Here is a 25,241-nt window from a genome sequence, read left to right as displayed (position 1 = left end):
TATATAATAAAATTATAAAATTAAATAAAAATAATATAATAAAAAAATTAATCAAATAACTTAAATAAAAAAGCTCATCTTTCTAATCTTTTCCATTTTTTCTTCTCGTTGGTGGGCTCTAAAAATATGTTTAACAAGTTGGCCGACTTATAAGCTACACCAAACAACATCGTATACAGATATATAGAATGGATATGTCCTTTTTTTCTTCACCAGATTCGACGATCCTTGGTTATATCATCTAATCAAGACAAGAGTGGGCCTTTTCAACAATGTGGTTTCGATAAGAAAAATCCTGCCTTAAATCTTTATGTATGCTCAAAGCTTCCATTCCCCAACAACCTTCGACGTGAAGTTGGGAGCTGGATATTTTAGGTGGGAAGCCATTTCTTTTTATTGATCTTCTTCAAAATTCCATGTTCTTCTCCGTATCCCTCTTATTCAAATTCAAAAGATGACTTCAGTTCCTTATTTTCTCTTTGGAATTGGTATGCAAATATGTATTTTGTATTGTACATTGTGACTACACATGTTGAGTGGAGATTGGGTAACATTTATATAAAACAGAAAGGTCCAGGTGACGTAAACTGGTGACGTAGCTGAATTTAACCATCTCTGACTTGTTTGGAATTTTGATTCCCTCCAGGCTCCAGCCCTTCAGTTCTCCTTGTGTGAGTAGTTCCAGTTGCTGACTCTGCCCCTGACTTCCAAATTTGAACTCGAGTATTACCATGTCAAGCTCTCAGTGCTTTGAGAACCCACCAAACCTGAGGCCCTCTTGTGGCTCAGGCACAGTTCAAGAGTTTGGTGGCCTCAAAACCTATGTCACTGGCCCTCCAGATTCCACGCATTCGATCCTTCTCATTTCTGATGTTTTTGGTAAATGACCTTTAAACTATTTCTTTCTTTCTTGAATAACTCTTAATTTTTTTATTCATTTTTGCATATATTTGGTATTTGGTCTGCGTTTGCTGTTTCCTGGAAGTTAGGATTTGTTTCACTCGTTTTCTTGAAATATTTTGCAGGGTATGAAGCTCCAAATTTGAGGTGAGATGGACTTGACTTTTGCTTTTGTTTTTTGAAGAACTGATTCTTTACTTGATAGAAATGCTAAAGTTGGGACTAGATCCGGAAAGAGGAGAGTAGAGAATGGTACTAGGATCAAGTTTTTGGCTGTTTTTGATATCTATTGGTTCTTGACTTGTTTGTTCAACTTATATTGAAAATTATTTCACAGAATTACATGAAAAAAAGGAAGAATAAATGTTGATTGGCAAAATATTTTCTCTATTTTGTTTCTACTGGTGAGAGGGAAGATGATTCTGAGTTTTGAGCAATTAACTCTTTAGTGCAGGCTTTTATCAGTACTTTTAGACAAAAGGAACAATTCACATTGTAATTTGAACTACATTTTCATATTTCAATTGAGATATTAAAAAAAGGCTTAACCTTTTTCTTTTCTTAACTTCTTGTGGAGCAAGAATACTAGGGGTCATGCCCTAAGGCCCTAAGGCTAACGTATACAATTGAGTTCCTATTACTTGGCAGAAAAGTTTCCAGTTTCCCATTTATAGTATTTGGAATGCAGCTACCTGCTGAGAGAAAGGAAATAAATGTAGGCTTTTGTCATTGCTTATTTGCCTTACAAACCAACATTCCAAGTGTGCTTGCCTTACACTGATATGACTGTCCGTCCTTCTTCTTTAGTATTTATTGCAGTAAATCTGTTAAGACTTTAGTAACACATACTGACAATTAATTTCTAATATTCAATTGTTCGTTGTTCATGTTGTAAAGAAAGCTTGCAGACAAAGTTGCAGCTGCTGGATTCTTTGTATTGGTTCCTGATTTTTTCTATGGTGATCCTGTTGACTCAAACAATCCTCAATTTGATCGTGAGGCATGGAGAAAAGTTCACAACACAGTGAGTTGCTTGACTAATAGATACTACTGTAGATGGATTGCCAATGAGTAACAAATTGAAAGCCTTCCACCAAAAAAGAAAGGCTGCATTGACTTTATTGAAGCAATTTTGAGTTTGATCTCATTTATTCTTTATTTTTTTTCTAGGACAAAGGATATGAAGATGCTAAACCAGTAATTGTTGCTTTAAAAAGTAAAGGGGTTTCTTCCATTGGTGCTGCAGGTTTTTGCTGGGCAGGTGAGTCATTCTTTCAATTATCTGCATTTTTTTTTCTGAAACTGGAACAAGCTACCATAAGAGGTGTAGGCAAATTAATACAACTGCAAAAGTTTTAATGCTCACATTCTTATCAGGGAAGGTAGTAGTGAAACTAGCAAGCTCTGATGACATTAAGGCTGCTGTTGTGCTGCATCCTGGTCGGCTCACCATTGATGAAATTAATGGTAAAGTTACCACTTTTTATAGTTTCATTATTTCATCTTCTTTTCATATTGAACTTTTTACTAGGAGAAACTCAGTTGCAATATATTAGTGATTGGTAGCGTTTTGTTTCAGAGGTGAAGGTTCCAATTGCATTTTTGGGAGCTGAGTTTGACCATGCTTCTCCACCAGAGCAACTGAAGGATTTTGGAGAAATTTTATCCGCAAAATCTGAGGTAAGGGTTCCTCAAACTGCTGATTCTATGCTTTAAAGAGTTAATAACTTGTTTCAAATAATTGTACTCCTTCCTCTGGCACGCATAGTTTAGCAGGCATCAAAATTGATTGTTTGTTATTGCAGCAATTCGAAAGCACTGTGAAAATATTCCCTGGTGTGAGTCATGGATGGACAGTGCGGTACAATGTTGATGATGAATCAGCTGTGAAGAGTGCTGAAGAGGCTCACGGTGACATGTTAAATTGGTTCACTAAACATGTCAAGTGAGAAGTGCATTAAGCAAAGAGTGTTAAAAGAGAGTAGGCTTATGACCTAAAACTACTTATCCATTATCTATTCTAGCTGCACTTTGTAATAGCATAGCAAGTATACAGACCAGATGTTCTCTGCTGGGGCTTGTTGCTCCAGGAATAAACAAAGAATATTTCGTTTGAATGGAACTAATTAAAGAGCAATTTTAATTAATTTTTCATATTTAGTGATGTATGATTGCTTTTCCTGGCTCAGATTAAAGGTTTTATTTTTTTACTATTTGAATTTTGGATATGTTTTTTCATGGACCCTAATTGTGACCCGATCGGAAAGTTTTCGTATTGCGACTCGATTATTTTCTATACTGTGTGATTATGTGCGATTTGTGTGTGCGCCTTAGATTTGCGTGCTTGTTATAACAAAAGGATTCTTTGCTTTCACAGAATATTGGATTTATAAGATCTATCGTCTCTTCTGCAATTGAAAACTAATCTCCTGCTAGGCAGAAAATTGTTTGTTTCTTCTATCACATTACCCACAGTTTTCAGGTATTTTTAAAATTTTCCAAGCCATGATTCTAATTTGATGCTTTGCTACTAGAAACAGCAACCTGATTATCAGTTGGTTCTGGTTGGAGACTTTTAAGTGCCAACTTTACAGCTTCCATCAAAACTTATCCAATTTCCATGCTTCTTCTTCTTCTTCTTCTTCTTCTTCTTCATTGTGATATCTATTAGTTTGAGCTGCTATCCATCTAATTTGACCCATAAGTTGGTATTTCTCTATCAAGGATTGCATCTGGTTTAATTTTAAATAATAATTAATAATTTATTTTATATATTTAATTTTAATTATTCTATTATTTAAATATATGAATATGTTTAGAAAATATTTTTATTTCTTTAATTAATTATTTCATATCTTATTATTGTGACTTATTTTATCTATATCAATATTAACTGTTTCTAAATTTGTAAAGAAGAATAATGATTGCGTGAAATGTAAAAAAAAGATAAAAAAATAATGATTAATTTTTTTATTTTTTTTAGAAGGAATGATTAATTTTAAATTAATTGCAGGTTAATTATAATATATAATAATTCTTATATATACGGAAAATCAATTTTTCTATTAATACATGCAAGAAAAAATAATTAAAAAATTAAATAAAATATTTTTTTATATAATCACATATACATATAAAAATAATTAAAGAAAATACTTTTTATACAGGTGAAAATTAATTTATTAGGAAAGAAATAAAATCAATTAAGAATATTGAGGAATTTTCCAATTAAGAAAAGAAAAGAAAAGAAATTAGTTGAGAAATTTTCTATGAAAATGCATGTAAATTAATTTGTAAATTAATTAACAAGAAAATTAATTAAAAAATAATTGACTAATTTATAAATATAATCATAATTATCAACAAATTTATAAATATATTCATGATTGTCAATAACTTATTGAAAAGCCAGAATTCAAATAAGCATATTATATAACTTTATTTCGTATAGCAAGGAGAAAAACAAATTGAGGTGTGCAGAGTAAATAAATAAAAAAAATACAAACTCAAAAGTCAAAGAAAAAGCCGAGCGGGGAAGGTAGCGAGCAAGGAGCCTGCTCTAGAATTGAATGCAATATATATTTTTTTAAACATAGTGATGGCGCAAGAGATTATGCAAACATAGAGAAAACTAAAAGAAAATTCCGGATCCTTAAAAAAAAAAAAAAAAATTCCAGCCAGCCCGGCTCAACTGCAACTATAAAATCCAGCAGGTGCCAGATTGGTGGAAATACCAATGCCGTCGTCTTTTCTTTGAGATCCTATTCTGAAGAGCTAGTCACTTGCTTGGTTCAGTTGATCCAAGAGAAGAAAAAAAAAGAAAATGTCAGGACCTCAGTGCTGCTCTAACCCACCAATTCTGAACCCAGCCAGCGGAGCAGGCCACGTTGAGAAAGTAGGCGGCCTCAACTCCTATGTCACTGGCCCTTCTGACTCCAAGTCCGCTATTCTTCTTGTCTCTGACGTTTTTGGTACTGTCATTTCTTCTATTGCTTCATTATCATCAATCATCTTTCTATTTTAATTGTTGGTTTTCTATTTTAGTTCAATATGATTGCTTGGTGATTCTTTCTGGTCATTTTCGTGATCGTTTTTTGTGGGTTGGCCTTAGTTTTGGTGATGATAGCCCTGATTGTTGTTTTCCTTCTATTTGTTTCCTCTATTTTGTTCAATTATTCTGTGATCAAATTGTTTGTGCAGTTTGTTTTCTTTTGCCTTCTTTTCTCCGTTGTTTTGGGTTCAGTAATTAATTGTTTACAAATCAATTCTCTTGACAGTATTCTTGTCCATAAATTTTGGGATTTCGTCTTTTGATTCTGTAAATATTTTTAATTTTATATTTTGGTTGCTTTTTGGTACTACTTTTGGTGATTGGGTGTCATTTACATCAGATGATAACTACAAAGTGTTCTTTTATTATCACCTGTAATCTTACTTGTCTGGCTTGATCGTGCAGGATATGAAGCTCCAAACTTGAGGTATAGTTGGCTCACTCTCTCTTGCCTATTCTTCCTTGTAATTATCAGGCTTATTGTATCTTTATCAATTCTAGAAAAACTAATTATGATGGTTATTTGTCCTCGAAAAATATATTTTTTTTCATCTTTATAGTGAGCTTTTGATTTATGCATCTATTTTGCATTAATTGTAGGGAAAAAAAATCAATACATATAAAAATTAAAAAAAAAAAAAAAGAATTGTGGGTTCTTTGTGTTTTATCTGGATATGTTCACGCCTGCATGCTGGGAGGCAAAGTCTACCTCCATAATCCATGTGTTACACCTTTTTATACCTCTAAAACCTAATTTCTTCATTTCCTTCTGTGAGCTCAAAAAGAATGATCTACTGTTTGTCATGTGTGTGTCTACTGTCTATGTAGTTTGCTATTATTTTTCATGCTAATGACAGCATTTGAGACCTGATGCCAACTAATATCTATCATGCAGGAAGTTAGCTGACAAGATTGCAGCTGCTGGATTCTATGTTGTAGTTCCTGACTTCTTCAATGGAGATCCTTATTCCCCTGATAATGCCGAGAGAACCATACAAGTTTGGTTAAAGGATCATGGACCGGTAAATTTGAAACTAATGCTACATTACCCTTCTTGGCTATTTGTGCACTTATTTTTGCTACTTTGGTTTGTGGTTTCATTGTGAACCAAATCATATGGGTCTTTCCTAAAGATTTCCTTGTTTCAAGCTGTATAAATTTTATGTAGAAGTTGCTGCCTGGCTTGTCCATTTCATCACTGATAATGTGGTTTCTGTGTTTTGCTTACCTGGCTTTATGTTAATCTTTTTCTTCAACATTCAAAATTAAAGTTATAATCTTGTAATGATCCATATTATTATGGAATCTTAGTCAAGCCAGCACTATCTTTTCAATATCCAAGCTTTACCATTTTTCTTACAGGATAAGGGATTGGAAGATGCCAAACCTGTTGTTCAAGCTATAAAGAGCAAAGGTGTATCTGCAATTGGAGCTGCAGGCTTTTGTTGGGGTGGTAGGTTATATCATATATGTATTACCTCATTCTATATGTGGTTCTAATTGCTTATTATCATCCAATCTTTCTATATCTAGACAAATTTATTTGCTCAATTAATTCTTTAAAGTCTTTCCATGTCTAGACAAATTTATGTTCTAAATAAATTCTTTAACTGGAAGCAAATTAAATTTGTATATTTTTTTTTCACTCATTTTGCAACATATTTCCTGAGCTCACTAATGTCTTTTGGTTTCTACACAGCCAAGGTGGTGGTTCAACTAGCTAAACATGAGTTTATCCAAGCTGCTGTGCTGTTGCATCCTTCACTTGTCACGGTAGATGATATCAAGGGTAAGATTTGTGCCTAATTATTCTGAGGCTATTTTTAAGCTTTTTTGGTTATTGGTTTGTACTTTTAACAGCTCTTGTAAAGAAACTTAAATGAAATAACTTAATATTGAGCTTTTAAACCTTATAGCATGTGAAAATCCTGGCAGGCTTACATTTTGTTTGAAGGATTGTTTGTCATTGTCAATCCCATTGTTGCTTTCTTAGTGTTATTTGTGGATAAAGGCCATTATTTTGCTGAACTGATTCCAATTATGCTTATTTTACATTGCATTTTCAAAACCCCAAGTAATTAGTCACCAGGCTCTCTGAATTGCTGTGCTTCCACTGGGTTTGGGTAGTGAAGGGAAAAGAGTAGAGCAGGAGGGTACTCTGTAAGCAAATTGATTAGTTTATAATTAATATTTTGCATTACTTGCAGCGGTTGAGGTTCCTATTGCAATATTAGGAGCTGAGATTGACCAAACTTCCCCACCAGCACTTGTGAAAAAGTTTGAAGAGGTCCTAACTGCTAAATCTGAGGTAGGAAGACTTGGTTTCTTCTTTTTTAATTGTTAGGTGTTTGTTTGCTGTCAGCCTATTTAATTAGTGGCCAGCATTTACTTTTCATTCTTTAGGTGTTGGAATCCTGACCTGAGTAAACCAAATTAGAGCAAGAAATTTGTCCATGTTGTGGCATATTGTTGGTTTCCTCTGCTCAAAATTCTGCTTTTACAAACTGTGAAAGGAAATTTTCTTGGATTTGAAATTGAACTTTAAACATGCATCATTGGTGAGTTTATGGGTGTTCATGAGTATGCCTTCTCATACATTCAACTGTGTTAGGGCATTGATTCTGACATGTTGATGCCATATATCAAATATGAAAAGATGACCAGGACTGAATTTCTGTTGTCATCATGTACTAGATTTTGTTTCTTATCATTAGATCTTTTGTTGCATGTATTATAGTTATGAATCATCACCTCAACAAAACCTAATACCTATTCTTGGGCTTGCCCTGAATTTTGTCATGTACAAAATGGTCAAAAGCACTTTCATCATGTCATCATTTTTTTCGTATTCTCTCTTTGAAATGGAAAAATTTTTGGCCAGTTAACATGCAACATTTTCTTCTTTTAGTTTTCCAGTCTTTTATCTATGCCACAAATTACTGAAACATGTAGGAACTTTTCCAGCTCGTCTCCACAGATTTATTTTTGGTTTCACAATTAAATGATCTTTGCATTTTTACAGGTTGACTGCCATGTGAAGATATTTCCCAATGTCGCTCATGGGTGGACAGTGAGATATGATGTTGAAGATGAAACTGCTGTGAAAAGCGCAGCGGAGGCCCATGGAAACTTGTTGGAGTGGTTCACCAAGCATGTTAAGTGAAACAATAAAGACCAGTTATATTATGTAGAACTGCTAGGCTATTTATCTTGGCAGTTAGAAAAGTACTGCAGTATACGATGCATGTACAATAAAAGGATGAATGTTTTTATGGTGATAAATTATGAGGAGGAAGAAATTTGGACAAGCTTGTGTTAAGACTACAAAGTGGATTGATTGTGATGCCTCTACTGATAACTACAGAGTGGTGGCTTTCATGGATCAAATACAAGTGTTAAGAGACCTTAAAAGGAATTGCTGGGTGACCAAAAAACATGGATTCCCTTGCCTGGGGATGATTTATGATAAACCTGAAACTAACCTGCCTGCCCAACATCTGTTTTGAAATTTTATTGCTTGGGAGGGAGAATAACAACTATGCTTATTTGATCTATTCATTAATTGGGGGTCTTTGGTTTGGTTATTTAATTTTAATTTTTGATTTAAAATATATTTTTTAATTAATAAATTAATTTAAAAATAAATAATTAACTATTTAATAAAACTATTTAAAAGTATATTGTTTGGTTAATTATTTTTTAAAATAAAAAATATATAATTGGGTATTATAATTATTAAAATAATATTAATATTAATATTTTTAAACAAAATATGAGAAATAAATTTTATATTAATGTAAGTGGCAAGTGATTGGTGAAATCTGGCACCATTTCAGCCACAGGCCACGGCCTTAACGGCGAGGTGGGGGACCTTAGGCGCTTTCAAAGCAAGTGGGGGACACGCTCGGCCACCGATTCATTCAACACAAACGTGGCCTGCCCGTCACTGTGGGTCCTGCTACAAACGTCAATCGCTGGCGCGCATCATAGGGAAAGCGCGTGGAATCAGACAATGTTGAATTTTTAATTTTTAATTAAATTTTGTAGTTTTTGTAAGGTGTTCATTTTCCACTCGTCCTTTGTCCTTTTTCCTTTGCCCCTGTCTTGTCCGTATTTCTACGAATTTGCCATTTGGCAATTGCAGGCTACCATTTCTTCCAAGCTCTTGGGGAAAGGCTCCTTAATATCGTTTACCCCTTCATGCATGCGCATGGTTGTACTTGTCTGATCATTATCCAAAAATAATACTTATTATAATTTTACAATAATATTTTATTTATTTATTTTCTGAATTTTATTATTAAAATTAAAAAAATTTATTCATTTAATTTTTTAATAATATTTTTTATATATAAATTATTTTTTATAAAATAAATAAAATATGGATTTTTAAAAAAATATTGATCCATTATAATGAGAAAATAAAATAAAGAGAAGGCATAAATTAATTAATAATAAATTTATTAAAATTATCATAATTTTAACTGTAATTTATTCTTATGAACATGTGTATAACCTAAAAAATATAATGGAACAGAATTCCAAAAGCATTGTGATGCACATGCAAATGATGGGATTCCACCTATGTTTCCTCTGTAAATGTCTCTTTTAATGGGCACAATATGCAGAGGATGCTTTTGTACATTATATTATAGGACACATTTATAAAAAAAAAATCATTTTTAAATAAGGGAATTTTTTTAGGAGATTAAATTATATATTTTTTATGAAATTTTAAATATTGTAATATGTAAATTTAATAGGCCAAATATATAAATATTAAATTATCTTTTTAGATAATTTTAAAATAATTTAATTCTTATCATTGTTTTTAATTTTATATTTTAAAATAATCATTTAATTAATGAATTGCAAGTTTAATAGGACATTTTCTATAAATATAATTAAGGACCAGCAAGAAAATCAACTAAAATCTTAAAAATCAAACTAAAAAAAGAAATTAATCGAATTAGTTAATTTTGAATGATTCAATGTATAATTTTTATCTTAAAAATTATTTTGATTCAAATACCGAAAAATATATAAATTACTATTCATTAGATGTAAATATGCTTAATAAATATATAATTTTTAATATATCAACTTTTAATCATTATTTTTTAAATATATATTTTAAATTTAATATGTCATATAATTAAATAGCGTCCTATTTTTGCAAATTTGTCCAAGTTTGGTGGCAAAGATGTCATTTAAGTCGACAATCATTATGCAGCTTTTTCGATCCCACTTTAATTAACTTTTAACCCAATTAATACTAATATTAAATTAATAATAAAATAAAATCCAAATTTTCGTCCCTTATTGTTCTCTCCAAAAAGGCCAACTTGAAGTACACCACTTGTTCTTGATTTTCTGTTCTCTCTCTCTCTCTCTCTCTCAAGATCCATAGCCACCTCCGCACAAACAAGAACTTTTATCACTCTGCTCTGCAAACTTTACCTTCCTTTTCTTTCTTCTTTTTCTTTTCTTTTCTTTTTTTTTGTTTCTTCTCCTCTTGTTTTTAAACAGCTGTCATAAAGAAAATATAGAAATAGGAGTAGAGATCATCGCCACTGCTTTAGATTCTCTAAAATTTAGTATTGTCCGCTTTAATTATACAATACCCATTTCGCCTTGATCTGTAATTGTTCTTTTCCAGCTTCTGCATTTTAGTCTCCTCCGCCATATTTTTTGGCCACACACTCTCCTATCTACCCCTTTTCTCTGTCTCTGTTGCCTCTCAAAGTTAAGCCTGTTTTAAATTTACTCACTTTGGCTCTAGAAAATTTAAAGTTTACTGCTTTATAAGCTTTGCACTAATTTTCTTTTTTATCTTAACACAGCAGTGTGTTTGAGGCAGTTTAGTTTTCTGGGTCTTTTTCTTTCTGTGGAATTCGGTTTCAGCTTTGTTGGGTCTTCCTGATCCCAACTTTATTAGTCTGGTTTAATCTTATTTGGCCTTGGTTAAACTGGGTTTGAGCTTGCTAATTTTTCCTTTCCTTCTGATTGGAGCTGCGGTGCAACATCTTTTTGATTAATCACTGTTGACGTTTTTGATGCTTTGTTGCTAAGATGCAGCCTGATCAACGAAAGAAGGTAAATTCAATGATTTATATTATTCATGTACGAGTCTTTGTATCTTTATAGGTCTATATAAGCTGTTTACTCTTGAAGCAAGATCAATTTGATTAATCTGTATTGTAAAAAGTTGATTTTGAATCTGTATTCGCTACCTCAAATACACATTTCTTGTAGTTTTGGGATTTTTATTCATTTCAAGTTCTTCAATATGGTCCTCTCTCCTCTAGTTATTTTACGGTTCCATTTGTACTGGATATTTCGTTCTACTGTGGATATTAGTTCCTATTTATTTGGGTGTGAGTTAACAGCTTGTCATGTTCATGTCTATGCTTCTTTAACACATGATTCCCCAATGCAAAGTTGTGGTAGCTCCCACTAGATACTCTTTCCATGTAATGTATGCATGATTATAAGTCTCATCTTTCTATTTTGGTTTTTATAAATCTTTTAATATTATGGTTAATAATAATATGTAGGGCACCGCGCTTGTTGTTTTAGGAAAGGGCAACCACAACAAATGTTTATGTTCTTTTCCATTCCTTTTCTTTTCTTTTCTTTTTTTCTGGGTTGGGTGTTGTTTGGGGCTAGATTCATGAAGGTATTATCATGGGCCATAGAATCAATTTTTACTCGAGAATCAATAACTGTATGTTCTTTTTTCAGAGACCATCTCTACCTTATTCAGTGATCAACAAAATCATATTCCTTCTGCATTTACTTAGACTTTTGATTGGATTTTTAGGTCCATTTTACTTCATCTACAGCTGTGGAGTGTAGACATGTTTTGTTGATAAATTTATGGATCTAAAACTTCCCCACCTTTTATTTGTACTCTTGTAATCATTATCGTCACACAAATAAATTAGACCTAATAATCACGTTGTGCTTAATTAATAAATTGTGGTTGAAAGTTACAGCTAGATGATAAGGTATAGGATAGCGTTCCTGGGGTCAAATTTAAGTATTTAGACTGTAATAAGAGATTCAGCCATCAAGTGTGACAATTTGAAGCAATTCTTATGGATCAAATGATCAGACATAATCCTAATTACTTTTTTCTCTCCAGTATTAAGAGTGTTTGGACTACATATGCTAGTCTTTTTGATACCAAGCATGTTTGCTCATGCTACTTGTATATGTGTAGCAAAAAAGTGGTATTGGTATTACATTTCAATTATATTACAAATCAAATCAGTTGTGGTTATGATTTTCATTTGGTGTGATTTGTCATGTCTTTAATGAGGTGTCTTTTAACATGGTGTTGCAGTCATCTGTTGATGTAGACTTTTTCACTGAATATGGTGAGGGGAGCAGGTACAGAATAGAGGAAGTTATTGGTAAAGGAAGCTATGGTGTTGTTTGTTCTGCATATGATACACATATTGGAGAAAAGGTTGCAATAAAGAAAATAAATGACATCTTCGAACATGTTTCTGATGCCACCCGCATACTTCGAGAGATTAAACTTCTCAGGCTCCTGCGTCATCCAGATATAGTGGAGATCAAGCACATTTTGTTGCCTCCTTCCAGAAGGGAATTTAAGGACATATATGTTGTCTTTGAGTTGATGGAATCTGACTTACACCAAGTTATTAAAGCAAATGATGATTTAACTCCAGAACATTATCAGTTCTTTCTTTATCAACTTCTCAGAGGCCTGAAATACATACACACAGGTGATTGGCTTAGTCTCCAGAGTTTCTGTATAACTTCTCTTAGCCTATTATTTATGGTATAGTTTAACATGCAGGGCATTAGATGTATAACTTTTGAGTACTTGCTAATTTTTATGTTCAATATTGCTGATTTTCTTCTTTCTTTTCTTTTTCCAATTTTTGTCTATGGTCTTGCAGCCAATGTCTTTCATCGGGATCTAAAACCAAAAAATATCTTAGCAAATGCAGACTGCAAGCTGAAGATCTGTGACTTTGGGCTTGCAAGAGTAGCGTTTAATGATACCCCGACAGCCATTTTCTGGACAGTAAGTTTTCTCTTGTTATGATGCAATTATTTAATTTCCATGCACTAAGTTTTTTTTCGTGGATGTTTTATTTATGTGTTCCCCAACATTGTTAATATCTTATAATTTCTGTTTCTTTTATGCACAGGACTATGTTGCAACAAGGTGGTATAGGGCTCCTGAATTGTGTGGATCATTTTTCTCAAAGGTGCCAGAAATGTTACCCCTTGTCATGTGCTTGATATTATCAAATTTTTTGTTCCTTTGATGTATTAATTGCTTGTAGAGAACATATTTACTGGTTTAGAACATGTTTTGCACCCATTGAATGCCCAATATGCGATTGATCATGGTTTCATTTGTGTATGTAGGCCACAAGTATATACAATACCTTTTATTTCTGAATGTAAATTATGTCTTGTAAATAGTATCATGCTCCATCTATCTCCTGAAACAGGCTACCACTGCTGTATGGCTTTTGGCACCTTTAATCGTAGTGTCTTTTATGCTTTCAGTATACACCAGCAATAGACATATGGAGCATTGGATGCATCTTTGCTGAACTTTTGACAGGGAAACCTCTTTTCCCTGGGAAAAATGTAGTCCATCAACTGGATCTAATGACTGATCTGTTGGGAACGCCATCAGCTGAAGCCATTGCCAGGGTTTGTTTCCTATGATTAATTTTCCTTGCTATAACAATGACTGTTCTATCATTTACTGCCTTTGTTTCATATCCTTGTCTATGTAGTTGTTTGCTGAAGTAATAGTAATTATATTAACAGGTGCGCAATGAGAAAGCTCGAAGATACTTAAGCAGCATGCGGAAGAAGAAGCCTATTCCTTTCTCCCAGAAGTTTCCTAATGCAGATCCCCTTGCACTTCGTTTGTTGGAAAAAATGTTGGCATTTGAACCCAAGGACCGACCCACTGCTGAAGAGGTAATTTTTTTGCGCCTATTAATCTTGGTTTTGATAATATGTCTGCTCTTCTAATGGAGCATGTTGTGCTGCCTTTTAGGCTCTTGCTGATCCATATTTTAAGGGTTTGGCCAAAGTTGAGAGAGAGCCTTCTGCTCAACCAGTTACTAAGATGGAATTTGAATTTGAGAGACGAAGGATAACTAAGGAAGATGTACGAGAGCTCATATACAGAGAAATTTTAGAGTACCATCCTAACATGTTGAAAGAATACTTAGAAGGTGCGGAGCCAACAGGGTTCATGTATCCAAGGTATTCTATCATAGAATTAGGATTGTTTCTTTATATTTAAATAATTTAATTATTTGTGCCATCTCAGATTCTCGATCATTATTTTCTTATGCAGTGCTGTTGACCATTTTAAGAAGCAATTTGCTTACCTTGAGGAGCACTATGGAAATGGTGCAACTGCTGCTCCACCTGAGAGGCAGCATGCATCCTTGCCGAGGTATCTCTATGAATAACTTATTTCAGTGGTAGCATTGTTTTCTTTTTGTAACTTTGCGTGCTCTGATGATGCACTGCCATCTATTTAAGTTTGGCATTCTGCCCACTGCATTTATGAAAATCTGTGCATCCAGGCCGTGCGTGTTATATTCAGATAATACAGTACAGAATTCACTGGAAGTCTCAAATGATCTTTACAAATGCTCTATCAAAGAAATTGGGAAGCCACATATGGACCAAAATGGTGGGATCCCAATGACAAGGCTTCCTCTTCATGTTCCTCAAAGTATACAAGGTATGAGCTAATTGCATTTGTTTACTCCTCTGCTTGCTTTTATCAATATTATATAACAAATGGAGGAATATACTGTATCAACTTCTGGAAATTTCAATAATATTTTGGTGTACAGATTTCCAAGTGGATTGTCAGTATGAGTAAGTGATAATTGGCTATTTAAGGAAGTGAGCATTTGCATCACGTCATTGTTCTTTCCATGGTCCAATTATTGGATTCTTGTTCCCCCAAAATTTCCCCACTTAGGTTTTTATATCAAATGGTTTATTTATCATCTTATTTCAGAGCCTGTCAATTTATCTGTTGTCTGTCAAACTTATGGTTACTTAATATCTACTGCAAAAACAGTTTGCAAGATGAAATAGAAACCATAAAATTATTATGTTTCGATTCCAAGTTTCTAACTTCATTTGAGGACGAGGCAAGATACTTACAGAATCCTCCTCTTCTTGCTGCTTTATTATAACCCGATCAAATGAGTTTCTTGTTTTACACACTAGATAAACACCGAAATGAGAAATATTCAGTATATGAGTTTGAAGTGTAGATTCTTTTTCTTTTTCCAAGTTAAAAATTTATGGATTAAGATGCATACATTGCTGTACAATGGAACTTGAGGTATTTTAGATTGTTGCTTATTCATTCCTTTTCCCTTTCTCATACTCACCAGTAGACCTAGTTCCAGAACTCTCATACTACATGATATATTGATGATTAAGTAGCGTTCTTTTCAGCAGGTGCTGCAAGACCTGGGAAAGTTGTTGGTTCAGTAATGCGTTATAACAATTGTGGGGTGGCGGCAACAGCAGAAGCTCATGAACAACGACGGGTGGTCAGAAATCCAACTATTTCAACTCAATATACTGCTTCAAACTGTTCATATCCTAGAAGAAATCCAGTCTGTAAAAATGAAAGGAGAGAAGATGAAGGGGTTGAAGGCTCTAATGGATTGCAGCCAAAGCCTCAGTACATGGCCAGGAAAGTTGCTGCTGCCCAAGGTGGATCTGGGAATCACTGGTACTGATGATGTGGGCATGTGGTAAACTAGAATGCTCGACTGGCTATAACCAACCTAATGTTGACAGTCATCGGAGCACATTTAATTGGATTGATCTTGCTGCCAAAGTGAATTTATATGTTTCTACTGCTGTAATTTAGTGGTGTTTTCCACCAGCTCAATTGCTTGAGAAGATTTGAGGGCTGAGACTTCTGTTGTAGGATGTTAGGCAGCAAGTTGTTATTTATAACGTTAATTTATGGTTGACTAGGTTCTTTGGTGCTTACCATTCATGACCTTATAGCTCTCTGATTTAACTCAATAACCCAGATACAGGGATGTATGATATCATGAATGAGGAAAGGCAAACGGATCTGTTGACTTGCCCAGTTCAATTTTGTTTCCACTTCCTGCAAGATACAAGTAAGCAATTTCTTTATCTCCCCCTGATAGTTGATTGTTGTGTAGTTCTGCCTATGTTATTTTAAGCCTGAAGTAAGGATCTTCTCTTCTTGAACAAGAGGCCCAATGAGGGACACATTAAGGGCAACAACTTTATGCAGGGTAGCGCCTGGCTATTAGGTTGCAAAATATAATTGTGTTTGTCAATGTTCTACTAGATGCCTTTCTTATTAACTGGATTGAGACAATTTTTCTCATTACCTTGTGCGGAAGGCTGGGAAATAATCTATAGCTGGATGATGCATGACACTCGGGTTGAGAGAGACAGAGGCACGCGTTTCAGTATTATCTGATGCAATAATGGTAACTAGAATACATTCGCAGGTATATTTCTTCTGCTACAGCCTATTGGTGATCCCACGAAAGGACAACTACACTGCATATACAGTACATATTCATAAAACAGAAACTACAATTTTGACATACACTCCAGTTCACACTGAGAACGTCTAATTGCTGCAATGCAACTGACAGGACTTGTTCACAAAATTATATAACCAACGTACTGGAAAAAGCAAAACACAAGGCAGATTCTGAATAGCCGCTACCACTGAATTTCTATTAAATAGTCAACTGTTAGTACAATCTCAAAAATTTCTAAGCCTAACAAGCTTCAGTTTTGTCCAAATGGTGAGCTATATGTTATTCCTAAATCAATGTAACCTTTGCTTCACCCGCCTTCCATTCACATCACCATCCAAGCTTTCAATTTCATGGCCACAACAGATGGCAGAACGCTCACCAATTCTAGCCACATATTGTAGAAGTTCTGTGATGACAGAAGGACAACTTTCCTTTAAATATTCAAATCCATCCGTCTGCATCACAGCTGAAAAGAATTCACCAGCAACTTGCCATTAATAATGTTTTCATTAGATTAAAATTCATAAACCATAAAACAGTCACCACTCCAGCTCCAGAAATAAAATAGAAACATTTACTCACAATTTCTAAAATATATTTTCCGTGTGAACAAAAAATATTTCTAGAAACAGATACAGTAATGTTGCAACGGAAAAAGACAGCTTTCTAAAACAAATCAACTAACCTACACAGATGTTGCCAAAAAATTTTACCTTTCAAATTTTCAGGCAGTGCAATAAATTTGAGACAGACAGCTTTTAGTTGGAGACACTGATGCTGCTCTGCCAAGGCAAGTGTTGTTGCAACAGTGTTTATAGCAATATCTTCACACAGTTTAGCCTCACAGAGCAATCTGAGCCTCTCAAGTGCATAACGGTCTGCTGCTGCAAGCAGATGCTGAGCCATCAGGGTAGAAGCCCACTTAGAGTTCAGGCCAACAAGTTCTTCCACATCTGGCAGGGCATCCCAGTAAATAAAATGGAGCAATGCCTGCAAACAGCCAACCCATGAAAGAAGAACAAGTTATATTTGTGGAAATTCACTTGTTCACCTAGCATGCATGTAGTAAGCTCAAAATATTGCAGTTGTTAATCCTTGGTCGAATCCAGTTTAGAGAACATCACTATTGCCAACTTAAAAAGGCAATATACCCAGTGAAAAAAATTTGACACTAATGTGCAATGCAAGGCATAAAGAAAGTATAATGGAGATTTCCTAAACCCTAAACCTCCCCTAACAAAGCAGCTTCTTTCTTTGGTCCAATTCCATTGTCACCAAAGATCAATGGGAGGCACTATGTCATGCATGACTGAAATTTAACAATAACAAGACCTGCTTCATTGCATATCGCCTGCCACAATGCATGCTTGTGAAAATCTAAAAATCAAAAGTTCCATCAAATGCCAAGACAAATTAAAGCTACTTCAATTTAAATGATCAGTATTTTTGTCACAAAGAATTAGGACAGTAAACCATACTTATGAAAGTCTAATTTTATGAATTCATATATTTAGCCAGTCCATTGCTGCAGAAATCATAAAACCTTTTGTCAAAAAATACATTAAAAAAATGAAGGTAATGTGAACAGTAGTTAAAATATCATTAGAGCACACACTGATATAAAAAAAAAAAAAAATATTGTTGCCAACTGGGCAAGTTATGGACTTATACAACAGAGGGGAAGAAAAGCAAGAATAGTGAACCTTAGCTGAATGAGTAAGATTGTGTGCAAGGACAGCCCTTAGGAGATGGATCCAGATGTACATTCATGAATAACACCACATCATCCTGTATGGCACCACAATCACTTGCCTAATGAAAATGAAGACAACCAACCAATAAAGCTACTTCTTCCTATGATTCTTACCACCATCAGGGGACAAAACAATCTCATAATCAAAACATTATTCATCTTTAAAAGCAGAGAATAAATGGCACTTGAAGATAAGTGACAATGTGCACTGTTAACATTGAACATAGCCGTATGCTTGCTATTAACCATAAACAAATTATCAAAACGTTATTAATCATAAAAACTAAACAATTTCACCTCCACAATCTAAAAGGCCAGACTGCAATAGTGTAGCGTGAAATACATTTCTTGCATAAAGGAGCTAGCATTTCAGAATTTAATTCTTTCTTCTGTTTCTACAATTATTTATTTGAGAAGAAAATGGAAAGAAAACAAAAAAAGAAAGGAAATACTATTTATAGGTAATTAACGAGAGAAAAATATGTTACAGATTCAACAGCAGTAGAAACTGAGTGTAAATGGAATCAATATCTGAAATAGAAAAACCTGTACACAGCTACAATGCATTTTACAATTGACAGCTAAACTTGGAGCAAAAGAAATAGAAGAACAAATACACATGAAGAAAAAAAGGCATGTGAATATATACTGATTCTTCTTGCTTCTCAACTACTATTTACTAATCACTCATAAATCATAATACTTTAGAACTAAACCATCTAAAAATTAGCAAGCCTATCAGACGTGCAAATACAATGGCATTCACCATGCAGCAATTTGCGCACAAAAGAAAGGAGGAAAAAAAAAGATATAAACATAAAATAAGTTTGTGTGTGTGTTTGTGTACAGTAAAATACAATAAGGGAAAAAAAAAAGGATCAAGGGCTTTTACAGCCAAGATGTAACTCCCAACAGTTATGCTTCCTTAAGGTACATTGTGATGGTAAATATAAACTATAAAATGTAAGGGGAAAAAAAAAATGTAAGACTGGTTTTTGCAGTTCGCATGTGAGTGCATGTGGGTGTGGGTGTGGGTGTGGGTGTGGGTGTGGGTGTTTGTGTGTGAGAAAGAGAGAGAGAGAGAGCGAGAGAGAGAGAGAGAGGGGGTTGGGAAAACCTTAAAAACAGGCGCTTCCATGTCTTCAACTTTTATGCATCGAGTGTTTTGATCCTTCATTGGACCAAAAAGTTGTGCCCTGAACACAGGCGAGCGTGCTGCAAGAACCACCTTGTGAGCAGCATATACTTCTCCATCAACTTCAAAATTTACATCAGTTCCCCTTCCACTTTCTAAAATCCTTCCAAAATGATGACCGATATCAGAGGGTGGCACTGCAATGGCATAGGTCTTTGGTCCCTCAGTCTGGGATTTAACTACACCAACACAACAGCGAATTACCAAGGTATCATCTTTGAGATAATCTGATGTCTCTAGTTGAGTTCTTTTGAAAAATCGTTTATAGCCCCTGCAACATCCAACAGCAGCACCGTTAGGCTGTGCTTTTCATCCACTAAAATAATTGCTCATGTTATGAAGCAACTGAAAAATAAAATTAATTCATTTTCATACATTTATACCTAGCAATAGATAATTCGCATCAATTATTATACGATGAAAGATCACACCTCTCTACCTTGCAAAATAAAACCTATTATCCAGAACAACAAAAGTTCTATAAGAATCACAAAATCTTACCACATACTGCCGCGATATTTCAGTGTGTAAGGCCCACTCTCAAGAGCTCTCCCGAAATGGCTATGAACCTTATGGTTTTCTTTTCCACTCTGATCCATCAGCGAGAGCTCAAACAATGCCCTCACGTCAGTGCCTTCGCTTGCGAGGGCTATAAATAAGGACACATAGGCAGCGTTATCTTCAGGGCTCTTTCCATCAGGATAAAAGTAGATTGCCCACGCGTACCCACCAACTATGAACGTATCCGATGCTGTGTACTTTCCAATTCCGATGCCCTTCGATAGAGAGTAGCCGCCGATTTTGAACTCGTGAGATCCATTTATTGTCTCAGTGCGAGAGGTGGAAGCGGTAAGGTCTCCGGTGCTAGCTCTGATTGTGCCCATCAACAAAAGGCAAATGGGTAGTATAGATTTTGATAATCTGAGATTTCTTGAAAGGAGAATTAAACTGGGTATTATCGAATTGTGGGTTTAGTACACAATTAGGGTTTCCGAGAGGTGGTGTATCCGGAAATTAGGGCGATAAAGAGTCGAAATTGGAGATGGGAAAAGGGGGAGAGGATAGATTGGATCTGGTATTGAGCAGAGGAAGGAGGATGAAGGGAAGGGGTTTGGTGGCGAAGGTGACTTTTGATTGGGAAATGCTAGAGAGCTTTAGAATGATACAGGTTATGAATTTACAAGAATTAGAAGCCAAAACCCAAAAAGCAGCCATCTTTGGTTTTGTTTGTTTATTTATATTAATTTTTGTCAGAGCCGTGAGCCGACTTACGTGTTATGGTATTGGTAAGAAAAAGGTACGTTTTGAGGCCCTGTAAGTTCTGCCCAAAGCATCAGATTAACCAAAAAAAAAAGGTGTTGAAGAAGCTGCATTTTTTATTGCTTTCCTTAAAAAAAAAAACATTAATATGTTTTTAATTTTATGAAAAAAAATGCTCTATCATTAAAAATCAAAGAAAATTTAGAGAAAAATAGAAGTAATTTTTCCCCCGGGAAAAGGGAGGAAACGTAAAGCTTCCCTTTTTCTTATTTAAATTCATTTTGCTTTTTCGTCTCATTTATATTTTGGGGGAAAAAAAATGGAGCGTGAGATGTCAGCAGCAGCTGAAAAAAATAGAATCAAAACAAATTCCATTTCCAGTGGCCTAAAACCCTAACCACAAACGATGCCCTTGTAGATCCTAATTAAATACTTCGCTTTCTCCTCTTCGTATAGTCTCACCACCAACCTGTCAATCCTCCTCATGTTTCGCAGAATCTGCTTCTCTTACTCCCGCTCTGCTATTCTCCACTCCTCATTCTTTCACGTCCAAACCCCTATCTGCTCCCAAATCTCTCACAAACCAAGTTCTCGCCTTTTCAATTCTGCCCGCCACCGATTCTCTGCATCTTTTACCAAAATGGGTGATACCCACAAACCCAAATCCACTATCCCACAACTTGAAAAGGCAACTAAACCCGAATTGCTCCGTGCCCTCGAGTCCTCTTTGGGTTCCTCATTCAGCAGTGAACCCATTTGCCCACCGCCGAATCCTTTAATCATTGTAATTAGCGGCCCGAGTGGGGTTGGCAAAGACGCAGTTATCAGAAAATTGAGAGAAGGGCGAGAAAATTTGCATTTTGTTGTAACTGCGACTAGCAGGCCAATGCGTCCGGGCGAGGTTGATGGTAAGGACTATTATTTTATGTCAAAGGAGGAATTTTTATCGATGGTGGACAAAAATGAGCTGTTAGAATATGCACTTGTGTATGGTGATTATAAGGGGATACCAAAAAGGCAGATTACGGATTATATGGCAAAAGGGTATGATATTGTGTTGAGGGTAGATATACAGGGAGCACAGACATTGAGGAAGATCCTGGGGAATTCGGCTGTGTTTATATTTTTGGTAGCGGAAAGCGAGTTGGAGCTTGTGGATAGGTTGATTGATAGGAAGACGGAGACAGCAGAGTCTTTGCTTGTGAGGGTTGCCACCGCCAGAGAGGAGGTGCAACACATCAAGAATTTTGATTATGTGGTTGTGAATGCTGAGGGGAAGTTGGATTACGCGGTGAAGCTGGTTGAATCAATTATTGATGCTGAGAAGGCTAAGGTTCGACAAAGGAGAGCCGTGATTTAGTTGAGTTGTGATTTAGTTGAGTTTTTTGTTTTTGTCTCGAGGTATGTATGATGTGTTTGATTTCTATATTTTTCAAAAATGGCCGTATTAATATATGGATACTGTTACTCTTACAAGCGCCATATTGCAAAAATTAAAGCCATTTGAAGTTACGATCTTTGATTTTTTATATTATCACGCTCATATTATACTACATGATGGTTGATGGAATCTGATTGTTTATTTTATGGTTATAGGTGAAAGTCTTGATATAGTAACCTTTCCAATGTCTTATTACCATCTACTGCTTTGATCTTCTTAATTGCTTACTCACAGTTCTGAAGTATGTTGAAATTTTTATTCTGAGCATTCCTTACTGTGCCCATGATACTGATAATGTTATTAGGCACTCCAAGATGACTTCCTGCCTCAGGCAATTACTGATATGGTTGGTGCTTTACCGTAACCATTTGTATCATGCAACTTTAATTCATCTATGCCATTTAGTTTAGTAATGCACTTTTTTTGTTTTTATTTTTTCTTTCTTTGAGGTGAGGAGGGGAGCCATTTTCATCCATATGAAGTTATATTTTGTTGCTTTTCTGTAAATGAGATCATGCTACTGGGGCTTAAATTTTATACTTTGTAGTTAAGCATAGCGAGCTATGTTGGGGACCTGATCAGTAGTTTAAATATGCTAGGGTCAAGAACTCGGTGATATTTTGTTTATCTGGAATAAAGCCCCATTTTGCACTGCTAATGGACCGCTTTTCGCAAATTCTTGTTCCATCAGTAGTAAAAAGATGGCAAAAAGCAGGTTGGATAAGCAACTAAAACATGTCCACCAAATGGGCTCTAAGATGTGGAAACTGTTTGTTTATGGCCACTTTTGCTCTCTTGCTTTATTAAGAGTTAAATTATTTTGATCAGTACAATGGAGTGGCTCTCTAAGATTCTAAATGATAATTGATTAATTGTTTTCAAGTAGTATTACCATAATAAGAAAGCACATTTTTGCTGTGGCATTTCTTTGAAATAACATTTAACAACCATTGTTTATATGTTTTTATTTTCACTGAATTTTTCCTTGCTATCTTCAACTCGGTGATGACAACTGACTAACTTGTCTTTGAATCTTTTCCTGATTTGTCTCAAAATACAAAATGATAGTAATAAATTCAGGTTATTTGATGCAAATAATTTTTGTATTACCTCTTGTTTACTCAGAAAATAAGAGGAAGTACAAGAAAGAGAAGGAAGACAGTTCCAATGTTCCAGAGAGAGAGAGAGGGAGAGAGGATAAGCAACAGTTACAATTCACACGCAAGATTCTACCTGCAGCTTTGCTACTTATTCTAGCCTCTTGCTTACATCAGTTATTCCAGCTCTACCAACTAACCATTTCCATTTGACAGTTATAGCCAACTCTTAGCTTTTCCTGCCTTCACTCTTTCCTTCATATATCATTATTAAACATAAAGAAAGCCAAGTTATGAAAAATATAATCATTGTTTCCTAATATCTTATGCAGAAGTCCCGACATTTTGGGCAGAATCTTTGCTAACTATTGTGCCTGACCAAATCTGGTCTTTTCTCCTTGTTACAAGATATACAAGGAAATGCTTAAAATAAAGTCCTTATCCTTTACAAATATATTGCAGTTATTTTACCACTGAAATGTATTTCTTACACACTCTTAGCATTGCTTTTTCCTTGCAGTGGAAATGGGATAATTGGCCAAAGGCGGGAGCATTAGTCAACTACTTTCCTAACCTGGCTCTTTATTAGCAAGTGGTATGTGTCATGTGCAGAGACCTGATTCAGAGTCAAATTATTCGAAATCACAGTACTGGGTTGGAAATAGCTGTAATGATTGAGGGAGACTTGGAATGAATTTATTTTATGATTTCAAAGTTTGTGTACAGTAGGCAACTCTTTCAAATGATTGTCACTTGTAATCTTTTTCTTTTTCCATAAGTTGACAAATTTTAATGTCATTAAATGGAAATAAAGAATTTTTTAAAAGGTCAGCTCAGCAGTGAAAGCTTGGGAACTCATCACAGAGATCTCAAGTTCATATCCTTTGGGCCGAGAAAAGGGATTTATTGAAAGGGAAGAGCCAATTCTCGTCATGTGAATATTTTGATGTACGCACAGAATTTTCCAGGTGTTAGATTTGTGGTAGTTGTGTGTTTCTGGACAATGTAGTGCCCCGACATCATGGTTGATTTGCCTGAGTTGATGTTTTACATTGGCCTGGTACAGTACTGTGTGGAGCCTTTTCACAGCAGGTGGATTCCATCATATGGGACCAATCATGTGATGCCCAGCGAAATGCACTTGGCACACCTAATTATTCTTTTAGCCATGATGCCAAATGACCAATAGCAAGTTGCTGACAGTCTTATCAAATATTCTATGATTGAGTTGGTCACCTATTTCCTTAGATTGCATGGGTTTGGCTTGGCCTCTTCGACTTTCACGAGAGTTTCAACATTCAATGAAGCCTAAAATTAGTGATTAGCAAGTCAATGGTGAATTTCGTACTTTGAAGAAGGATAATTTGGGAAACACATAAATTGGGAATTGGATGTGGAGAAAAATGTTGGATGCAAAATTTTATTGTGAATGCTTGCATGATTTCTCTGTTTCTTTCAGCAATTCTGGCAGGGCAAACTTCCATCGTCTCCTGTCCCATCACAGTATTTCATATTCCGAAATTGCAACTCATCAGACGAATACAAGGGTCTGAAATTGCATTAACAACTAAAAACATGAATTTACTTGTCGCCACCTTTGGTTTCCATACCTTAAAGCCGGCTTTCTTCCCTCTTAATTAATCATCTGATAAACCATGTAGGCCGACTAGTTGTATAGTAAAGACTATACACAACAGTAACAGCAGAAGCAACGATATTAGCAGCACCATCAACTTCAAGTGAACAGATCAATGAGTTCATAAAACTATAATATATTAATTCGATAATAAATTAAAACCAGATTATGATAAACACCCTTAATATTCAGATTAGAGATATAACATCTAAAGATGGAAATAGATCTTTTAATAACAAATGTAACACCCCTGATTTTTATATATTATTATTGGGCTTCGTGTAGGTATCCTCAATTCGAAATTCGGCTTGTCCGGATGAATT

General features: G+C 34.9%; 5 protein-coding genes across 14 annotated transcripts; 4 read left to right on the top strand and 1 right to left on the bottom strand.

The window, feature by feature from the left end:
* The first annotated feature begins 121 nt into the window (after positions 1-121).
* Positions 122-3,047, top strand: LOC110640832 (endo-1,3;1,4-beta-D-glucanase). Its single transcript, XM_021792350.2, has 8 exons — positions 122-375; positions 647-879; positions 1,026-1,047; positions 1,798-1,924; positions 2,071-2,161; positions 2,278-2,367; positions 2,480-2,580; positions 2,706-3,047. Exons 2-8 carry the CDS (start codon positions 732-734, stop codon positions 2,847-2,849), a joined length of 723 nt encoding a protein of 240 aa, XP_021648042.2. The 5' UTR covers positions 122-375; positions 647-731; the 3' UTR covers positions 2,850-3,047.
* Positions 3,048-4,493: 1,446 nt separating this feature from the next.
* Positions 4,494-8,259, top strand: LOC110664852 (endo-1,3;1,4-beta-D-glucanase). The gene is made up of 7 exons (XM_058145041.1): positions 4,494-4,871; positions 5,357-5,378; positions 5,847-5,973; positions 6,314-6,404; positions 6,651-6,740; positions 7,159-7,259; positions 7,974-8,259. Exons 1-7 carry the CDS (start codon positions 4,724-4,726, stop codon positions 8,112-8,114), a joined length of 720 nt encoding a protein of 239 aa, XP_058001024.1. The 5' UTR covers positions 4,494-4,723; the 3' UTR covers positions 8,115-8,259.
* Positions 8,260-10,292: 2,033 nt separating this feature from the next.
* On the top strand, positions 10,293-16,106 carry LOC110664848 (mitogen-activated protein kinase 15). 2 transcript variants are annotated; one of them, XM_021824720.2, is made up of 10 exons: positions 10,293-11,047; positions 12,300-12,708; positions 12,886-13,013; positions 13,141-13,200; positions 13,508-13,657; positions 13,778-13,933; positions 14,013-14,224; positions 14,319-14,420; positions 14,554-14,714; positions 15,449-16,106. In XM_021824720.2, the coding sequence occupies exons 1-10, from the start codon at positions 11,024-11,026 to the stop codon at positions 15,736-15,738; spliced, it is 1,692 nt and encodes a 563-aa protein (XP_021680412.2). In that variant the 5' UTR covers positions 10,293-11,023; the 3' UTR covers positions 15,739-16,106. The 2 variants fall into 2 exon arrangements, with proteins under 2 accessions (XP_021680412.2, XP_021680413.2); XM_021824721.2 differs by having other exon boundaries at positions 10,295-11,047; positions 15,452-16,106.
* Positions 16,107-16,702: 596 nt separating this feature from the next.
* Positions 16,703-22,469, bottom strand: LOC110640849 (BTB/POZ and MATH domain-containing protein 2). Of its 2 annotated transcripts, XM_058145038.1 has the most exons (5): positions 22,418-22,469; positions 19,986-20,352; positions 19,407-19,755; positions 17,250-17,526; positions 16,703-17,002 (listed from the first exon to the last, which is right to left on the bottom strand). In XM_058145038.1, exons 1-5 carry the CDS (start codon positions 22,467-22,469, stop codon positions 16,827-16,829), a joined length of 1,221 nt encoding a protein of 406 aa, XP_058001021.1. In that variant the 3' UTR covers positions 16,703-16,826. The 2 variants fall into 2 exon arrangements, with proteins under 2 accessions (XP_058001021.1, XP_021648061.2); XM_021792369.2 differs by lacking the exon at positions 22,418-22,469 and having other exon boundaries at positions 19,986-20,689.
* LOC110640850 (guanylate kinase 3, chloroplastic) lies at positions 21,050-24,113 on the top strand. 8 transcript variants are annotated; one of them, XR_002492194.2, is made up of 4 exons: positions 21,050-22,145; positions 23,311-23,497; positions 23,615-23,669; positions 23,803-24,113. XR_002492194.2 is itself a non-coding variant. In XM_021792372.2 (2 exons), the coding sequence occupies exon 1, from the start codon at positions 21,229-21,231 to the stop codon at positions 22,102-22,104; it is 876 nt and encodes a 291-aa protein (XP_021648064.2). In that variant the 5' UTR covers positions 21,050-21,228; the 3' UTR covers positions 22,105-22,145; positions 23,803-24,113. The 8 variants fall into 8 exon arrangements, 3 of the variants coding, with proteins under 3 accessions (XP_021648064.2, XP_058001023.1, XP_021648062.2); XR_009148115.1 differs by lacking the exon at positions 23,615-23,669; XR_009148114.1 differs by having other exon boundaries at positions 23,311-23,669.
* The last annotated feature ends 1,128 nt before the right edge of the window (positions 24,114-25,241 follow it).

This window comes from Hevea brasiliensis, chromosome 4, assembly GCF_030052815.1.
Source record: "Hevea brasiliensis isolate MT/VB/25A 57/8 chromosome 4, ASM3005281v1, whole genome shotgun sequence".
In the NCBI taxonomy this organism is placed as follows: Eukaryota; Viridiplantae; Streptophyta; class Magnoliopsida; order Malpighiales; family Euphorbiaceae; genus Hevea; species Hevea brasiliensis.
Note: the sequence above shows the minus strand (reverse complement) of the source record. Positions and strands in the feature narration are given on the sequence as shown.